General features: G+C 39.9%; 1 protein-coding gene across 2 annotated transcripts in view; it reads right to left on the bottom strand.

Annotated features, from left to right (window-relative positions):
- Window positions 1–2950: 2950 nt before the first annotated feature.
- Window positions 2951–20142, bottom strand: part of LOC131246770 (probable DNA primase large subunit) — a 30844-nt gene continuing 13652 nt past the window's right edge. Inside the window, exons 7-20 of one of the 2 annotated variants that reach the window (XM_058247160.1) lie at window positions 19988–20007; window positions 19751–19834; window positions 19593–19657; window positions 12059–12107; window positions 11915–11962; window positions 11733–11822; window positions 11515–11574; window positions 9739–9798; window positions 8940–9014; window positions 8765–8850; window positions 7794–7887; window positions 7583–7690; window positions 7048–7120; window positions 2951–3122 (exon numbers count right to left, since the gene is read on the bottom strand). In XM_058247160.1, coding sequence (XP_058103143.1) covers window positions 7103–7120; window positions 7583–7690; window positions 7794–7887; window positions 8765–8850; window positions 8940–9014; window positions 9739–9798; window positions 11515–11574; window positions 11733–11822; window positions 11915–11962; window positions 12059–12107; window positions 19593–19657; window positions 19751–19834; window positions 19988–20007 — 857 coding nt within the window. In that variant the 3' untranslated portion in view covers window positions 2951–3122; window positions 7048–7102. Of the gene's footprint in view, window positions 3123–7047; window positions 7121–7582; window positions 7691–7793; window positions 7888–8764; window positions 8851–8939; window positions 9015–9738; window positions 9799–11514; window positions 11575–11732; window positions 11823–11914; window positions 11963–12058; window positions 12108–19592; window positions 19658–19750; window positions 19849–19987; window positions 20008–20142 lie in introns of both variants that reach the window. The other variant, XM_058247161.1, reaches the window with a different exon arrangement.

A 20142-nucleotide genomic window follows, 5' to 3' on the forward strand; every position in this document is an offset into this window, starting at 1 on the left:
ATATTCTACCCATGAGGGGAGCTATCAGATCAATGGATGGTTCTCATAAACCAACCTTAGCCCTCACATTTACAAACCCTGTGAACAACAGGAAAGATTCCTGCTCGTTACAAGTAGGGTACTCTTTAAGTCTCCATATTCACATTAAGATATGGGGTCAGTCAATGGGTTCTAAGACCTTTGGGTACCACATGGACCCAACCAGATTTTAAAGGGTCTCAGTTTGAATTTTTTGGACCCGTCAAGTAATTGAAGCATATTCAAATATCAGCTTTTGGGACCTAGTAAATTTTGGGTCAGGTCAGGTCAGGTCAGATCAAGTCAGGTTCTGGTAGGGTAGTTTTAATGGTGCATTTTGCAAATATCCTTACCTTCATGGGGTGTTAACAATGTCCCCCCGGTATACTTTTGAATGACATGTGGGACACTCAATCATCAATTGGAACAGTTCATTCAATAATAGCAATGGAAGCAAGCCATGGTACAATTATTACCTTACATTGTTTACTAGCTATAGATCACAGGTTAAAATCATCAAGCCAAAGTGCTACTTCAGAATTGTAAGAAATACTTAGTGTTTCAAGGTGATGATCTTGCCTGTCCAATTCCATGCTATTGATCATCCAATTGGAATGATTTGAATACCATGGCTTTCTCCTAGTTGTAATGAATGCGTGAAAGGTTCATATACATGATAGGTCAATACATGTGCCATTTAAAAGTGAACCCATGGTGGGGACATTAACAAAACCCATTAATTATATATTGCTTTTCCTACCAATGGAATAAGGTTCCCACACCACACGTGTGCCAAGTAGAACACGTGAATGATCTAAAGCCATCCATCAAGTCGGCCCAACTATGTAAATGCTCTCTCATTTGATCTAAACTAAATCTAAAAGACTTGATGGGTACGTAACAGGAACCTCGACGCCACTGGATTCAGGTCTAGGTCAGACCTGAAAGGACCCAGGCTTGACCAGACCCCAACCCAATTAGCTCAGGTATCCTATATGACCTGACGGTTAACAGACCCGTTAACAGCTATACTCACACATGACACAGTACATGGCGCATTCATACATAAAAACTCAAATTGAGTTGTAAGTGATTAAAAAATAAAAATAATAATAAATAAATAAATAAATAAGAAAGTGTTAAAATAGGGTAAAGAGCAAGAAAAGGATGCAACTCACCTGAGTCAGGTGTGAATGGATCCAACTCACCTGAGTAAACTCATATGGATGAATCACGGTGTCAAACCAGTTCAAGTCCGGCCAAATCCGAGTTGACTTGGACGAGTCCGCATATGACTCATATGCGCCTTGAAACCGCAACTTAAGTCAATGTATACTTCAACAACCAGGAATCACCCCCAAGTTGATTTCTACAATTTAAAGCCATTAAATCATCCCAAGGCCCACTCACAGCCTCCCAGATCAGCACTATACGATGCTTGGGTCTTAAGTTTGTACAATTTGTACAATTGGGCCACATTTCCGGGATGCAAAGGGTGGTGATGGTCTGAGTGGCCTGACAAGTACGACCCAGCTTTGGGCCTGTCTTGGACCTCTTAGCTAGGGCTATGATCCAGCTTGGGGCCTCATGTGAATGGCCCAATCAACTTTTGGATTAGGCTTGGGCTCAAGTTATTTTAGCCCAACTCAAACTATATATGTACGTGTTATATACTGCAAATATGTCATTCCAACCATCAGGCAACACACCTATCTTGAGCGTTAGACCATTAGTTTCATTCACATAAAATGTCTATTTCTCACTTGACCATCACATGGATTATGAATATTCCATTGATTTTATCAATTTTCAGGCCAGGTCACATTCGGCATGGACACAACTAATTTTTTGGGCTGGCACTTGGGCCAGGTTCAGGCCTTGGGTCTTAACTGTCAGACGAGGCCTGGTTCCCATTGGCACCCCTAATGCAAAGTGATAATACTTCTTAACAGCCATATAAAACAATTCTTCTCGAACTCACTGACAAACGCAATTGAGCAATTCAGCAAGATTTTGAGCAGAATCACTAAGAAAGTGCGAGGGATTGAAGCACCAGGCACTGCAATCATGGTTAGAAAATTCGTACATTAAAAGACCAACTCCAAGGTGATTTAGAAATTTAATCACTTAAAAGGGTATTATTAGCTATTACCTAAATCAAGAACAGGGCCCACCAATGCATATGAAAATCACATTTATGCATGGATCAAAATAATCTTATAGGATCTACACAGCACCAAACACGGTTTCACTAGGCAGTCCAATGAAATGGATGGTCCAATAGTTCAGTCATAAAAAATGACCTAATGACACTAATGTGCCCCACTGCAGATTGGGGATGCCACAAGAAATACAAGAGTACCAAGGAATTGTAATAAAAAAAAGAGGTGAAATTTTCTATTATCAGGACCATCGACCGTCAGCCAAATGGGGAATGTCATGATACTAGTGATCACAATGAGGGATCTTCCTGACCATAGGTGTTTTTTTTTTAATGCTTGTGGTTTTCTCAGTTTCTCTTGTTTCTTGTTGTGTTGCTAATCCCATTTTATAGACTCTAATCCACCAACCTAAGGGTTGTGACATTAACTCTCACAAGGTGAGAGAACCCTCATTTGGTAAACAATAATCCCCTAATCTTAATACTCGGATCCAACAAGGACCACATTCAATTTATTTTTATTTTAAAAAAAAAAAAAAAGAGCAAAGAGATTGAAGGGCGGCATCTTCCAACTGGGAAATATTTTGAGGGAATGCCCATCTACAGCACAGCCCATCAGATGGAAGGTCCTTACTGTGCACAACATCTGAATTCTATGCCAGAATTCCACAGTAGAGTTCCCACCAATAGACACTTATGGAAGTGGGCCACCTCATGATCTGATCCACCCCCTCAAAAAGATGCAACAAAGGTAAAAAAGAACAAGCTCTCTGGCATAACCAGCTTCACTGCCCTTGGAAAAATAATATATAATGAAGAAAGACCTACAGTAAATGTGGGCATTTATCTGCTTCACATTGTTACATGAATACATATAGACATCGAAGCAAGATGGCTCATACCAGGCTTGGACAGCGGCATTCCACTCGCCAAACATGCCAAGCTGAAAAGAAATAACATCAACATCATAATTAGTTATACCCTTTATTTTTCATGAGGAAGTTCAAACGAGTTTTTGAGGTGAAGTTTCTCCATTTAATGAACCAGCTCTACTGAATGGTAGCAAGACCTGGACCCAGTGTTCAACGTTAGACTGGCCCCATGCGGTCCAATTTCTAAAACATTTGATGGAGATACAGATCTGAGATCAATTTGCATCCAGCATGGGTTGTGGATGGGGACCACAGGGCTACCTGGTGTGTCCCACTGTGGATGAATCAAGGATCCATAAATCATGCCAATTGGAGGTCCGTAAGTCCTAACCATTCAGTTGAAATTAAAAAGAGGATGAAGAAGAAACAGTTTTGTCCATATTTAAGTTGGATTCATGGAATGCATAGGAAAGGAAATAGTATTTCTTGGGAAACCTTATTTCCAAGAAACTGTGGTAAAGGAAACATCATTTTCCTCGTTTGTTTTTCAACAATTCAACATGATCTATTTTCAAATTTGTTGTTTGGCAAAACAAAAAATCTCCTTGAGAAAAATTGCTAGGTCGTCACTAGCATGTGCCAAGTTAGAACATGTGGCAGGTGTGGGAATGGGATGCTTGAAGATGGATAGTGGCACTTGTGGCATACATGGCATATGTGGGCACTTGAAGATGAATTGCAGCACGTGCAGTACATGTGAAGTGCTTGAAGCTATACTATGGCACATGTGGCACAAGACACACACTAGCACATTTGAGGGGACTTGAAGCTAGATGGCAGCACCTTTGCAGATTGGCACCATAGGCACATGTGGCATATTTGGAGCGATTAAAGATGGATGATGGCAAATATGGCATATTGGCACATATGGAGTGCTTTGCACATGGGGCGCGAGAAAAAATGACTAGTGGTACATGTGGCACGTTAGCACATGTGGGGGCACAGGAGAAGATGGATGGTGTCGCATGTGGCACATTAGCACTTGTGGATGCTTTACGCATGTGGAGCACAAGAGAAGATGGATGGGGACACATGTGGGACATTGGCACATGTGGCAAGTGTGGGGCATAACCAAAGATGGGCAAATGGCTCATTTGGCACATTTGACACCTGTGAGGTACAGTGGCACTGGGGCTTAACCCCTCAAGAAACCCATTTTCCTTCCATCATGGAAAATGCCCTAGGGGTGGAGGTGGGAAGATAAGTTTATTTATTTTCCACCAAAGATAGAAATTGGGAAGTGGTGGTTCCCACAAATTTTCCCAAATAAAGGCTTGACAGCCAACGGATAGTGAGTTTCATGGGAAACAATGTTTCCTTTCCATTAATTTTCATGGATCCCAACAGGCCCTAACTGAATTTTTTGTGGACTAGAATGTCCAATCAGCAGGGTTCAAAAGAGCAGCCCACCCATGGTAGGGTGTTGAGGGTCAAATATTGCATATTGGACCCCATTTATTACTTGGTTTTATGCACACGATAATGCTTAATGTTCTATTTTAATCATGTTTGTGTTGCAAGGTGAATTCAAGAGCTTGGATTGAAAAGGATGCTAAAAGCATAGGTTTAACGCTCAAGAATCACCAAAGCCAGTGGACAAATCAACCAATCAGCCATTGATCACTGATTTGGGGCCCACCTGATCTTTGGATAGGCCTCAACTTTGGGAGCAACCCCTACATTAGATGGGAAACCGGATGGACGGAGTAGATTTTCCCTAGTTAGTAAGGTGGGTCCCACTTCACGTGGCTGGTGTACACAGTAGGATACACCTGCAGTGTACCAAGCCAGCAAACCCGGTCAAACCGGGCTGACCTGCACTTCCCAAAGAAAGAGAGAAATCTCTCTCCCTGTTTTCCTGCCTTCGGGCGTTTTAAACGCAAGCCGTTCGTTTGGGACGTGATCGGGCCCACCTCCATCATCATTCATGATGATTGGAACCGTTCATCATGCCCATGGGCCTGTTTCGACCAGATCCTAGATCAGATCACTCCCAAACCAAATTAAGAAGATGAACAGATCTCCTTTCACTTCCTCTACTATCGCCCTTCAAACCAGGAAACAGATTGCGGAAGTTAAGGGGACCCACCACCATGAACCTGATGGACGAAGATGATTCCGCAAACATCAGGGAATGTATGCCCCACTGTTAACGCAAAACCCAGCTTCTGCATGCGTTACGTGCATAACTGAGTCCAGAGGAAACCGGGCGTTCCGGTATGTTGGACGTCTCACCTATGGATCAGGAACCTGATCCTGACCATCCAAATTCATGAGCTGTGAGTCCCGACCCCATCAGCCAGATCAAAAGGCCGGGACAATCAGCCATCCAAAAGTCAATCCGACGCAAGTCGGTTTCCAAGTTTCGCCGCACCAAAACCAAATTGCGTAAGAGGATGTGCGATCTCCTCATTGCGCAAGGTGCGGCGTAAAGAATTTCGGTGGGTCAGGAATCAGTGATCAAAGATCCGAACCGTTAGAAAGAACAGACTCAATGCGGCCAGGGGCCGAAACCAATTTGCTTATAAAAACAGGGGATCAATGAGCTGATTAAACATATCTGTTTTCCATATTGCGCAAGATCCTTACGCACCGCTTCTTGCTCCGTAAGGTTTCACCGCGTCTTGCTACGTAAGGCTTCACCAATTACGCACTCATAGCTATCTCCTATAAAGGAAAGAGAGGAAAAACAGAGGAAGTGTGAACGTGAGGAGTAGGAGAAGAGAGAGAGAGAGAGAGAGAGAGAGAGAGAGAGAGGACCATCCGTTCTCCTACCGGATGCACCAGGAGCAAAGGCGTGAGGAGTAGGAGAAGAGAGAGAGAGAGAGAGAGAGAGAGAGAGGACCATCCGTTCTCCTACCGGATGCACCAGGAGCAAAGGCGTGGAGGGGCTGTCTTCATCAGGAGTTTCTTTTCTTCTCTTTTCTTAATTACTTTTTTTAAGAGATTTTAGTTAATCATGTCTATGATTGGCTAAACCTCTTAGCTAGGGCTAAGAGATGAAGCTTGTAGTGTGATGGGTGTTCTCTATTGCTTTGATTCATGTTGATTGAACTCTCTTTGATTTAAGTTTGATTATAAGAAATACTTTTAGTTTTTAATGATTTGTTGTAACTTAAATTACAATAGATCTGCGATAGCTTTGAGTATGTTCATTTCATACTGAGATTGTGAAATTAGGAAGCCCTGTTGTTCACCATCGTCCCTTGGGCATGGTTGGATGATGGAGTCCTCCTTAACTCTCACAATTCTCTCAGAGTGATTGTGGATTGGTAAATTTTGTTGTTTGCTCTGTCTCATGGGCATGGTTTTGTGATGGAATCACTTCTAGTTCTAATACCTCTCATCCATTGAGGACTAGATCAAAGGAAGTTCAGATTTGATTTTTAATGAAATATCTTCCAATTGGATGAAGATGGGACTCTGATTCCAGTTGTGTTCGTGAATCAAGCATAGATCTACCTGATCTCTACAAGTAGATCCTTGGAAATCCTAGTTTCCCACCTTTGAATTTTACAAGTTTTAGTTACATAGTTTACAATTATTCTCTTAGATTCTCCAGATCTAGATTACATCTTCTAGTTCTAGTTCTAGTTACTTTCAGAATACGTACAAGGTTCAGTCCCTCTGGATTCGACCTCGGTCTTACCGAGATTATTACTACATCGCAACTCTACACTTGGGGTTGTGAGCATGGGGCCACCAGATGCACAGTTCAGAGCATCCAACCACGCAGCCCTGCAGGCCCCATCCAGCAACACATGCAGGAAAAACTCAACAGACCGTGCTACTACAGCAAGAACCAGTTTAGCTGAACTGTTCAATAGAGAACCTATTGAACTGGTTGGGATATGGTTTCTTCAGAAATTTTGGCAGAGAAGCAACCTCAAATGTTTGGCAACAGGTCTGATTCTTAAATAAAGGTTAGACTCAAACCTGGGCCATTGGCACATGAACAATCTTGACTTTACACCCAGAAAAGTATGGACCCTTATGTCGTGGGAGGGTTCTGCAAAAGGAAGTTATTTTCCAATCAATATTAAAACATAAGATGAATTGGTTTCCCAATCTCATCACAACTGACAGTTGATTTGATTGCCACAGCATAATTGCCAATCACTTCCGCAGACAATAGTGGGAAGTTTGCTAAGCATGCATACACCTCAACATGCAGCCACGTGCGAGAGATGGCATCCCTGAATCGGGTGTAGGCCCCACCATGTCAATTGCCTATCCCAGAAATTAGGCCTCTTTGCTCATCAGGCTGTCCAGAAATGCACATTGAATGCGGACAGTTGGCATTGGCACATTGTTTTCATACACTTCCTGCCCGCCAATGACTCGACTGGCCTGGCTGTTTGACTAGACCATCTTCACAGTGTAACCCGCCTGACTGTGGCTTGGATTTCCCACACATGTGGCCGCATGTGAGCTTCAAAAAAATGATAACGATAAAATATTCTGCATATACCTTTGATTGAAAGATTTTCTGGCTTTCACTGAAGTACTGGTTTGGATGGTTGATCCCAGTGTCACAAGAGGAGGCATGAACCGCTTCAAATGTCAAGGTGCATGCCAACTGACAAAAACGTATTTACAACATAAAACAATGTTACAAAGACAATCAAAGCTAATAGACTCCAAACAAGTATAGAGCTAAAGGATTGTGGAAATCCAAATACCTGATAATGCCGATTTTGGACCTTTTCCAATATGTCATCCATTGCCCGACCTCCAACTCCCATTTTGCCAAGGGCAGCTCTCAAATTCTGCTCACTGATAAACAGGAAAAACAAAAGGGAGAATTGAAACTTCCAATCCACAACTCACGAGGGTGCTGCAACCCAATAACCTCTCTCGTCCTCTTCCCATCTCCTCTACCCTCCAGTCCTGAAGTGTCAAGATATGGATATTGTCCTGATGCTCACAGTCCGTACACACGGGCCCCATGTCTCGGTGATCATGATCATTGACCCAATGGGACCCAAGTTAGATGGAAGATGATCAAAAAGTCTTCCGGATTTGAAGATCCTTTCCATTCAATCTTGACCTTTTCTGGACCTTTGCAGTACTTTTTCCTTGACTGTCTACATTTACAAACCGATTGGAGATTTATGATATTTGCAACTGGGAATAGCCACAACAAGGCTCATCAAATCAACAGTTTGGATCACTGAACGAGGGAACTACCTGCTTGGACTGGCACATCAGGAAACCATTGATGTCCCGATGCATCAGGAACTCATGGTTTCTTCCCACCTAAATATCCTTCAAATAACTCGGTGATTGTAATCAACCTATGTAAAAGACTATTAGATAGCCCTTGATTGTAATCAACCTATGCAATAGACTATCAGAAAGCCCTTGACTGTAATCAACCTATATAATAGGATATTACATTGTGCCTGTGGGAGTTTTCTGCTCTCATTGCCAGTCACCAGTCAGGATCAAGGAGAGTTGCTCAGGTTGGCAGCAAGCGTCAAACGTATACCATAACTTTCATCATAAGTCCGAACAATATGATAGTGGAATGGTGGAACTGGATTCATGTAGCCAACCCTCATTAATTGGGATAAGGCTTAGATGATGATGATGATGACAACGACTTAAATATCCTTCAAATAAATGAATCTAGATGAGTATGAAATCTGACCCAAAATGACGATATGGACAGCCATGGTGATCTCCTACAGCAGGAGTTGAAGTGATGATCTTTTGACAAGAATAGGGCGTGTAATCCTGCACCAGCCAGAAAAAAACAAAGATATTTTCTCCAATAGAGCGTTTGGTTTAGTACGGTTAATAGCTTGTTGCAGAAGGGTTCTTACTGTCCTCTTTCCTTCTTTTCCATAGTTATGGCGTATAGCATATGCATATTCCTTGTCAAACCTCTCCGAGCCAACCTGTAACAGAAACAGTTCAATTGCTGCATGTTGAAGTTACTATCAAGAAGCAATCCATGAGTTGCAAGAGCCTAAAAGTCCATTGCAGCCATATGGAAGGTAGGGGTGCAACTTTGTCAGGTGGGGTCAGGTCGAGGGTCAACCAGAACCAGACATGAACTCAAGGGGACCCAACCTGCAACCCGACCTGACCCAAATTCTAACCCAAGGACTCCAACCCAAATTCCTCTATACTCGACCCAACCTGACCCGAACAAAACCCAACCCAAATACATGTGATTATTTCCAACAAGACCAGAATTTGCTCGACCCGAACACAACCCGGTTTCAAGTTGGGTTGGCGTTTTCCAACCTAACCTGACCCGAGGACCTTGACAACCTTACCCAAAAACCCAAGTTGCAGCCCTAATGGAAGGAGGATGAATCATAACTTACTCGAATAATTTATCTCAAACAATGAATCTGAAATGGTCAAACATTTGGTTCTCTCCCAAAGGAAACACCTTTGAAAAGGTAACTATTCAAATTACTCCTATCGACTCCGCCATATGAAAACAGGCCCATAAAAATGCGTTCCTAAATGCAAACATGCATGGGGTGTGCCACACGCATACATGTTTATGCAGTGCTTCAATCCTTATTATGGAAATGTTTGGGGCATTGGAAATAAAAGTGTTATGTCATCAGATAAGAAAGGTAGACCTCGTTCAGTTAGCATACCAACCTTTTGTGAGAATTCTGCCTTCCAGAATGCAAGAGCGTCATCCAATTTCAAGCCAACACCCTACACCAGAATAATATTGGCTTTTAGATACAGATGTGTATAACCAATTTAATAAGCTCAAAGACAGCATATTTCATCTATACTGCATTTAATGGTATTTAAAAGCATTTATACTGCATTTAATGGAATTTAAAAGCATTTAGACACTTCTATATTTTCCAGACCTCCGTTTGTCATGGAATTTTGAAAAGGGGTCCAAAAAAAAAATTTGTCAGTCAATAGGCTGGTATGAATTTCCACCACCATACAACTCACTTCTTACCACAGCAGCACGTCCTTTCTCCACCATCCCTAAGGATCCACTAAAACCCTTCAGTTGAAGATGTGACAAAAATACTCAGATTGTTCAAGGTATTGATAATTAGGTCATTTGTTCCCAACAAGATCAATATATCATAGTCACAAAGGTCAAAATACCTCAAGTTTTCAGGGTGACTAAGCTCAAAAGGTTGTGAAAATACTCACATGGCATTCCTTTTAACCTTACAGATCAATTTTTACTTCTTCGTTGAAAAAAAAAATGATAAGCATGTTTTACAACTAACAATGCACCTCAAATTTACTCAAGAACTAATAATGTTTTCAATGGAAAACCAATAACCCTTCTAGCCTTTGTAGATGACAGAAATACCAATCGTCTTTTCAAATCAACTGAAATTATCAAAAAAATACCTTCTCCAAATTATGTTATTCCAGATCGTGAGAGGAAAAAATTTCTCAATCTTTGGGAATGGGCAAACGATCCATCACCTACTGAAAACCAAGAGGATTATCGGTCCAGCAATGGAAAGAATACTTGAATTTTCAGAAGAGCCAACTCAATGGTTTTTTAATCGGTTACATGACCAAATCATTACTAATCTATGAAGTTGATAAAATCACCAAAACCAACTTTCTTGCACTTTCCATTTCTTTTTATGTCATACATGAGCAAGCATTTTATTGTGCATCTTCATTTGACCAACCTTCTGCTTCAACATTGGTTGTGGCAGCAAAATTCAGCATATCATTGACTAGCCTGTGAATAAAATGATTAAGAGTTTTTACAAGCTATCACAATTCCCAATTTCCCGTTGATCAATCAGCAAGAACATCACACATAAAATACATATACAGTAGAATGCACTATTTTAGGTGTTGTTCATAGCTTCAGTTTTCCAGTTCAGCTTGAAGCATTTATTATTGTTACACCTGACATAGTGCAATGAGGAAATTGAACCCAAAATGAAATAATTTATAGTTGGATTGCACATACCAAATTTTTGAGATTCCAACCTCAAAAAACTTCAACGTAATTGCACAAAATTGATGAAAAAAGAAAAGGGAGTGTTGAAAAGTTAGAACAGCCTTCTATGCATCGACAACTAGAAAATGATAGAAGAACCAGTCTTCTAAAAACTCAATCACTGGGTAGAAAATCTGAAATTTCTAAGAAGATCTGAAAGTTCTAAGGATCATATAATGTCTCTAGAGCCATACACGTAGCCTTTATATAAGCTCTTCATATAACTCTCTCCTATTTTAATCATAACTCTAATTGTCTTAACTAAAGAAGTTGCTTATGAATAAGGAAATTTACTACTAACTTGAATAAACATATTAAACTAACTTGCTTATTTTGTTAATGCCACATGTGTACAGATGAATAGTCCGCATGTGTGATTCCTTAATAAAGAGTAGATTTCATTATTGAAATGGATAGGAAAAGATAAGTGCCTTGAGAAAAAGACCCAGTTGCATCCTCCCTCCATGCTTTAAGTGGTGCTCTTCTCTTAGCTGCACATAAATAGCACAGTTAAGAGATAAAATCAATAATTTTTTAATAAGAGAGGGCTACCAGTACCATGAAACTAGTGGGAAAGAATTTAATGAATTTAAACCACACACAAAAAAAGAGCCTTGTCAAAGGTGTCTAGAAAATCCAGTTTTTTTACCTTCTCAAACAAGTGCCGCATGCAAAGAGGAAAGGAACTATTAGCTACTATATCAATGTCCTTTATCGATATTTCCGCAAACTCCTTTGGCTGCAGCAAGACCACAGTCAGAAAGAACTAATTTGATCCTCTGTGGCCCAAAAGAGTAACAATCATAACTGTGGTGAACCAAACTATCATACCTGAGAATAGTCAGGACCAAGATACATAGTGCTTAGCGCTTCCACAATCTGTATGAGTCAGAGCAGTCATCAAGCATTTCATTTACAATATCCATATCTAGAATCGTAGCTTGTAGGATACACACATATGGATTTAATACTCACAGGAGTCAATCGATCCCTCTCCTGTTCTCGGATGGTAGATGTCCATTTTCTGCAAGAGGTTTGATTCAGTGAAATATCAGAAGCATGAGAACCGATTCGTCAGCAACAGTTCATAAGTAATTTCTGGGTTGAAGAAACTCCCAGAGGTCAAAACTCACAATGGAAGCACAAGCAGAAGAAGACAGGTCATGCTTGAACTTTCCCCAAGTTACTTTTGACTCTGATTCTTAGATTGTCAAAAGGATGCACAACAAAGTTGAGGCATATGAACCTCTTCCTTCTCAGCATTTAAGCTGTACTAGCAAAACCTTGAAATGACAAGCTTGACATTGGCTAGACAAAATGACATAAAACTTGGCCTATGACTCTTCAGCATCTTGCAAATCAGCAAAAATGATCATTCAAACTAATAAATCACTCAATCCTAGACCTAATAGAAGATTTTAAGAGCTTTTCTTTCTCTTTTCTCTTTCTGGTCAACAGGATCGCAAATGTTTTTGGAGCTCATTGTGGTGTGGCAGTTCATCAGGAGCTTTGAACTGTTGAGAAATCTAAATGGGAGGACTCAAGTAAGTCTCCATACATGAGAATTCAACGAGTTCCAAATGGGCACATTCCAAAAGTTCATGTGAAACAAAGACCTCAGAAAAATAATTTTAACCGATGATTCACTCAGTCTATCTTCTACAAGTACATATACTAGGCATCAAACATACCAAATGGTGGTATTGCCATACTATGAGCCAATTATTCAAATCCCAGCCACCAGAAGTGCCATTAGATGCTTCAATTGGACACACCAATGGTTCACATCCCAAAAGTCATTAAAAGTGCAGTAAGCCTCTCCCATTGCTCCCGAACTCATCAGTAAGCTAGGCATGCATGATATACATGCTCTAACTTGAGAGGGAGTGTTAGCGTCTATAGTTGTGTATACATGCAAAGCAACATATTGATGGTGTACAGTCTGTGTTCCTGATGAACACCACATTGATGTACATCTTTTAGTTATTTAGTTTTGTTTTAGATATCTTTTAGTTATTTCATTTGTATTGATAATTATCTTTGTAAACAAAAAATTATCTTTATAATCAAGAAATTAAAATAAAAAATAAAAAATTAAGAATTCTAAAGGAGGAGAAAATAGATCATCTCTCTTCTTTATCTATTTCTCCAGTATGAAACTTTTTAAGGGATTTCTCATATTCATTGAAACTACTAAGCAAAACAACTAAACAAGGCATATCTCCATTACTATTTTGCTGGTAAAGCATAATTGAATTTCTTTAACTTTTGGTTGCCTATGTTATATGCGTTGTTGTACGTCGAGGAAAAGAGGTTTTGAAGCTTACATCGTTCGCACGGATCGGCAACCATTAACACCCGTGAGAAAGCTCGTTGGAGAAGATGGTGCTTCAGTTCTTCCTCCTCTCTTGCATCTCTGATTAATGAGATTCTGTAACTTTTCGTGAGGAGAGTCGGCGACCGGGCAATGTGTTTATAGATGTTGAAGTCGGCAACGAGTCGTACCCATCACCGGACTCGCCGCCATGATGTACAACTCCACACCTTTCTTCCTTATGAAAGAGAGAAACTCTAACTTACAAAATATCTTCTCACTTATGATACTCTGAGGGGTATAAAAATCTATGTACGTGCCACACATGTGGGCCCCAGCTAGAACTCATCATTGTGATCCAACACATCCATTCTGTTGCTACGGCAATCAACACCATTAGTGGGTCATACAAAATTCCAACATTCTCCCACTTGGTCCACTAATAGTATCGGCTTATATGCAATGAATTAATAGTATATTCTTACGAGCTTTAAATCTTACTAGATATTTATTATGGATTAAGAGTAGTACCCTGAATAATCCGGTCCACTAAGACTACTGCTATGGACCCATGGCAATCGTCGTTGCATTTATTGCAATGGGACAAGGCACGATTACACACAACAACATTCCAAGCGATATGGATTCTAGAAGCTAGGAAGCGTGGTGTGAAAATCTCATGTCTAGTGTGGCCTTCCATGCAAATTTTCAAGTGATCCTACCGCCTCAAAACTTTAAAGTATTTTGTTCACTTAATCATGCGCATGAAAATTTTACTATGAGGAAAAGAGGAACATTAACTGCAATGCCATAAAATTAAAATGAAAACATATAACCGGAGCATTGTATCTCCCACTAATCAAATATATCTTTTATGCTAACCAATCACATCTCATTCACTAACTCCTTGAATGTATTAGGAGGTAAGCCCCTAGTGGGTCCGCAATCATCAACTCCATGCTAATGTGTTATAAAAACACTAGACGATCCCAAATTCTCTCATTCACAATAAGAAACTTTAAGCCCGTGTGCTTCGGCTTGGATGAATTATTGCTGTTTTTGGAGAAGAATATTGCCGCAATGTTATCACAGTAGATTCTCAAAGGTTTTGGAACTAAATCCATAACCTTAAGCCCTGGGATAAAATTTTGTAACCAGATCGCCTAACACGTGGCTTCATAACAAGCAATAAGTTTTGCTTCCATGGTGGATGAAGTCATAAGTGTCTATTTTGCACTCTTATAAAAAACAGCTCCATGGGCCATCATGAAAACATATCCTGATGTAGACATCCTGCTATCGAGGCACCCAACAAAGCCTGAGTTTATATATGTAATCGGCTCCAACTGATCAGTTTGTCAATATGTGATCATGAAATCCTTCATTCTTTGTAAATACCACATCATTTTCTTTACAGATCTCTAATGATCCATTCTTGGATTCAACATGCATCTCCCAAGTATTCTGGCACAGGGTTGGCTCTACTTCACATTCTAACGGCAAAGGCTATGTCAGGTCGAGTGCAGACCCGCGCATAAATAATGCTCATCACTGCAGATGCGTATGGGATATCTTACATTCCCTTCCTTTTGAGATCAATCTTAGGACATTGTAAGAGGCTAAACTTGTCGCCCTTGACAATAGGAGCCTCTCCTGGTGCACAACTCTGCATGTCGTATCTATTAAGAATCCTTTCAACGTAGGTTTTCTGAGATAATCTCAAAATACCTCTTGATGTCATGGTATATTTCTATACTTGTGACAAATTACATGGTGTCAAGATCCTTCATTTTAAATTTCTGTGATAGAAATACATTGACATTGCGCACCATTGCTTTATCGTTGCATACTAGTAGAATATCATCGACATATAACACTAGGAAGTAGGAACACAAACTTACTCCCACTAATCTTTATGTATATACACTTATCAAGAACGTTTTCTTTAAAACCATATGAAGAAATCAGCTCATGAAATTTCAAGTACTGCTGGCATGATGCTTGCGTTAGACCATAAATGGACTTCTTTAACTTATATATCAGATGTTCAGATCCATAGATCTCGAAACCTTCTGGTTGTAACATATACATGTTTCTCCTTTAGTTCCTCATTAAGAAATGCAGTTTTTACATCCATCTATTGTAGCTCAAGATCGTATTGAGCCACCAGTGCTATAATAATCCAGAAGGAATCATTCTTTGAGACTGATGATAAAGTCTCTTTAAAATCAATGTCTTTCTTTTGAGTGAACCCCTCAACGACTAACCAGGCTTTATATCTTTCAATCTTCCATTTTGGCATCCCAATTGGCTTTATAAACCCATTTACAACCAATCAATACAAACCCTTTGGATAGATCGGCTAAATCCCAAACGTCGTTATCTTTCATAGACTTTAATCCTCCATAGCATCGATCCATTGAGAGAAGTTAGCACTTTGTTTGGCTTATCATCTTCCACGCCTATGTCAAACTCATGCTCTTGAAGATACACAACGTAATCGTTGGGTATCGCTGATTTCCTCTCCCTTACGGATCTCCTTAATGGCACTTCTTCCTTATTAGGTGATTCTTCTATCATGGGAGTATCTTGTGGAGCCCGTGATCATCTTCCATTAAATCCTCATTTATGAAATGAGGAATAGATTGATCGTCTCCTGTGACTGAAACCGGATCAGTCATCCTTTGCTCCTCAAAGACAAAGTTCTTGGGTTATGCACCACTATCGTTATCCTCAAAAAAAATTGCAATCCCCAATTCAATTATCATTGAGTTATGGGAGGGGCAGTAAAACCCAAATCCCTTCAACCTTTCGGGATAGCCGTTAAAATAGTCATTGGTGGTCCTTGGGTCCAATTTTTTTTCCTATGGGTTATAGATCCCTACTTCAGTGATGCAACCCCATACGTGGAGTGATTAATACTAGGTTTCTTTCCCGTCCGCATTTCATATTAAGTTTTATTGACAGCCTTAGTCAGAATATGATTAAGGATGTAAATCGTTGTCTTTAAAGAATCACCCCACAGTGATTCCAGAAGCGTGGAATTATTAATCATGGACTTGTCCATGTCCTTTAAAGTCATATTTTGTCTCTCAGCTACACCATTCTGTTATCAGGCATGGTATACTAAGTGACGATACCATATTCTTTTAGGAATCTAGGGAATGGCCATGGTTCTGTCCTGATTCCGTGGAAACACTCATTAATGGAACTTTCTCTTTAGTCGGCCATGACCAAGAAACTACCGATTTCGCTTGGTGAGCCGGGAATGCCCAACTTATCAATTTGTCCGGCAAATTACTCGAGGCTCACATAGCCCATGTGGTCATATCTACCACAATATTCACCACCACAAACAGATCTGACGTCTTTAATCATTTTATCAAATTGATTCTTGACCTCAACCTTAAAGATTTAAACATATCCAGGGCATCTAATTTATCATGTATTAAGTATAGATATCCATAATAAGAATAGTCATCTATAAAGGTGATAAAGTACTTTCATACATTCTAAGAAGCCATAAGGAACGGACTGCATATATATGTATCACCTCTAAGAGACTGGTGCTCCTAGTGGCACCCAACTACCTTATTCTTATCTGCTTTCCCTTTATGCAATTTACATAGACTAAAAAGTAAATAAAGTCTAATGCACCTAGAATTCCTTTTTTTAACAAACTTCTCAATTCTCTTGCGAAAAATGTGATTAAGTCACTAGTGCCATAACATGGAAGAATTATCTTTAATTAATTTTCTTTTTATGTCAACATTCATGTTCTCATTAACATGCATAGACCTTGATTAGAGGTATAGATTGTCGAGGTGTAACCAATATACGTCATTTACTAATGAGCCATGGCCAATGATAATTAAACCACATGACAGCACAAATTTTTCATTCCTAAATGAGAATGTATCTCCATTAGCTTATAGAATCCATGTCACTGAGAATGTTGTTTTGTATAATCATGTATAGTGACATTATGATGAATGCAGTGATGACTGTCATGGCTCCATAACAGTAGTCTCAGTGGACTGGATTATTCGAGGTACTACTCTTAATCCATAATAAATATCTAGTAAAAATTCGAGCTTGTAAGGATATTCTAGATATACCAATTCATTGCATATAAGCCATGTCGTTGGTTGCCAGAGCAACAGAATGAATGGATTAGATCGCAATAATAAGTTCCAGGTGGGGCCCACATGTGTGGCATGTACGCGGACTTTTATACCCCATGGAGTATTATAAGAGAGAAAACATTCTCTTAAGCAAGCTAGAGCTTCTCTTTTGTAAGGAAGAGAGGTGTGGAGCCATAAGTCACGACCGTGAGTCCGATGATGGGCAGTACTCGCAGCCAACTTCAACAACTATAAACGCATTGCTCGATCCCCAACTCTCCTCATAGAAAGTTGCATAATCCCATTAATCAAAGTCACAAAAGAGGAACCGGAGCACCACCATCTTCTCCGATGAACTTTCTCACTGGCGTTAATGGTTGTCAAACCACACAAACGAGGTAAGCTTCAAAACCCCTCTTCCTCGACGCACAACAAATATAACATGCGGTATCAAAGCTATAATCTGCTTGTGTGTCTAGATTCGCCTTTCTTTGAATACACCAGTAGTTTCGCCATGAAATCCAGCAAAGTGTTTCTATTTTCGGTGCGACGCTCAGATTACAGCCTCCTTTCCGGGTGGAGTTGTCACCCTCCTGTTCTGACATCTCATTCTCTCTCTGTTCAGCATTCAATTGTAAAGGAAAGGACCAGGGTCGCCGATAACGATTTTCTAATGAATGAAATCGTCGGCCGTGATCTGTCAATTGAAATCAAAGGAAAAGAGATGTTAGTCTCTATTGGTCGAGGGCAGCTATGGTGCCATGAAGAGGTTTGTGCCTATTCAGACATAAGACCCAACCCAAATGCTTCCTGGATGTCCATAGAAGTTTGGGTCCAAAGGCAGGTTTTGCCATCACAATTCTCTGCAAAATTGTGTTTTTTTAAATCTAATTTTCGCATTATTTTTCATGCCATAAGCTTTCATTGTTTTTTGAATTGTATCTTTGTTGATACAGAAAGATAATACAACTTGCTCTTCCTATAGATTTGTTGCAAGAGTGTTCGGTATTGATCCCTAACATTGCTTGTTGTAGATTGATTAAGGAAATCGGGCTTCATCATATCCTTGGGACAGACTGTCTGCTAAGCAAACTCAGATTCCATACGTAATGGGCACAAATGTTGTCTTAAAGAAAGCAGCTCCCTCCATAACGTAACTTGAAGTCACTTTCTTTCTGTTTAGTTTTTTCTTCCTGCTTTGCCCTGACAACACCGCTACTCATTGGTTTGATAACTAGTACAAAATTGATCAAGTGATAGTAGCAAAAGGCATTTTGCAGGTGCTGCAAAGAGAGGAATATGGTGATTTAAATCAACATTACTAGCAACTTGGGCCAGATCTATGGCATCAAAAGCCACTATGGTTGCAATTATGCCACACTGGGGCAAGGCACTAGAACAAGGATTATCCAAGCCCAGATCGGCCCACCGGGCAAGTATTGGGCCTAACAGTGTTCAAATAAATCAAACAGAGCCTGGGTCGCTTGTCGGGCCCTTAGGTGAACATAGGCCCAAGACCAGTCTGATTAATCATAAGATCGGAAAACTAAGGGCGTGTTTGGTGAGAGTTATTGCACTATAATGTGTTGTGTTATTATAGTCATTACAAATTACAATGCCCTACTCTTGGTCAGAGTAATTTGACCGAAAAACCATGTGTTTGGATAGGAATGGCAATATCATAATGATGATCCTATTACATTACTAAGATGTCAAATCAATAGGAAAAATACACAAAATCCAGTGTTTGGATAGGAATTCTCTATTGCATTGTATTTTATAAAGGCAATGATTACAAATTTCTTTACCTCTCCATTATATCCACATTTGACCAATGAATTACATTACCCTTTATGTGTCTAACCAAACGCTACCAAACGCTGTAAAATTGTAATCATGACTAAAATGCACCACATCACCATCAAACACTACGATCTAACCAGAATGAGCCCCAGCCCAGTTGAAACACCAAAAACTACTTAAAGGATAGCCATAATCACATCTTGTATGGTTCCATCAAATCCTATCCGAAATACTAAATGGAACAAATTTCAAGCAATTTAATTATAACCTGTTTGTTAGGACGAGGGCCTTCGATAGATGGCTTCGAAACTGTGTGACGACAAGGGACACCACCTAAAGCAACCAAAGTACCGAAATATTGTTAAGAATGACAAATGAAAAACAACCGTGTAGCTGATGGTTGTGGTAAATCAAGTCAGTAGTCACCTGATTCATAGCAACATATGCATAACCCTTGAGCATAAAAACCCTGCGGCCTGCAACAAGGTCTGGTACTTCTTCAAATGGTACCTTCATACCGACCACTAAATACAGATTAGCCATAAGCAGAGCATTTTTTTTTATAACAACATATGCAACAGAAGTAGTTGCTATGCTGCATAAAAGAATCATGAATTTTTATTTAAAAAAATAAAAATAAAATAAAATAAAAAATAAACAAACCTTGAAAAAGATAGCGCCAGCTGCAAAAGAAAAAAAAAAAATTATTGTGTCAATGTGTTGAGGATACAATAGCATTGCATACAAGTCCAGAAAGCCCATACACACATCATACTCTTGAAGGCAAACCAAAAAAAGAAAGCTCGTTTAGAACAAAT

Source organism: Magnolia sinica, chromosome 5 (assembly GCF_029962835.1).
Source record: "Magnolia sinica isolate HGM2019 chromosome 5, MsV1, whole genome shotgun sequence".
Classification (NCBI taxonomy): Eukaryota; Viridiplantae; Streptophyta; class Magnoliopsida; order Magnoliales; family Magnoliaceae; genus Magnolia; species Magnolia sinica.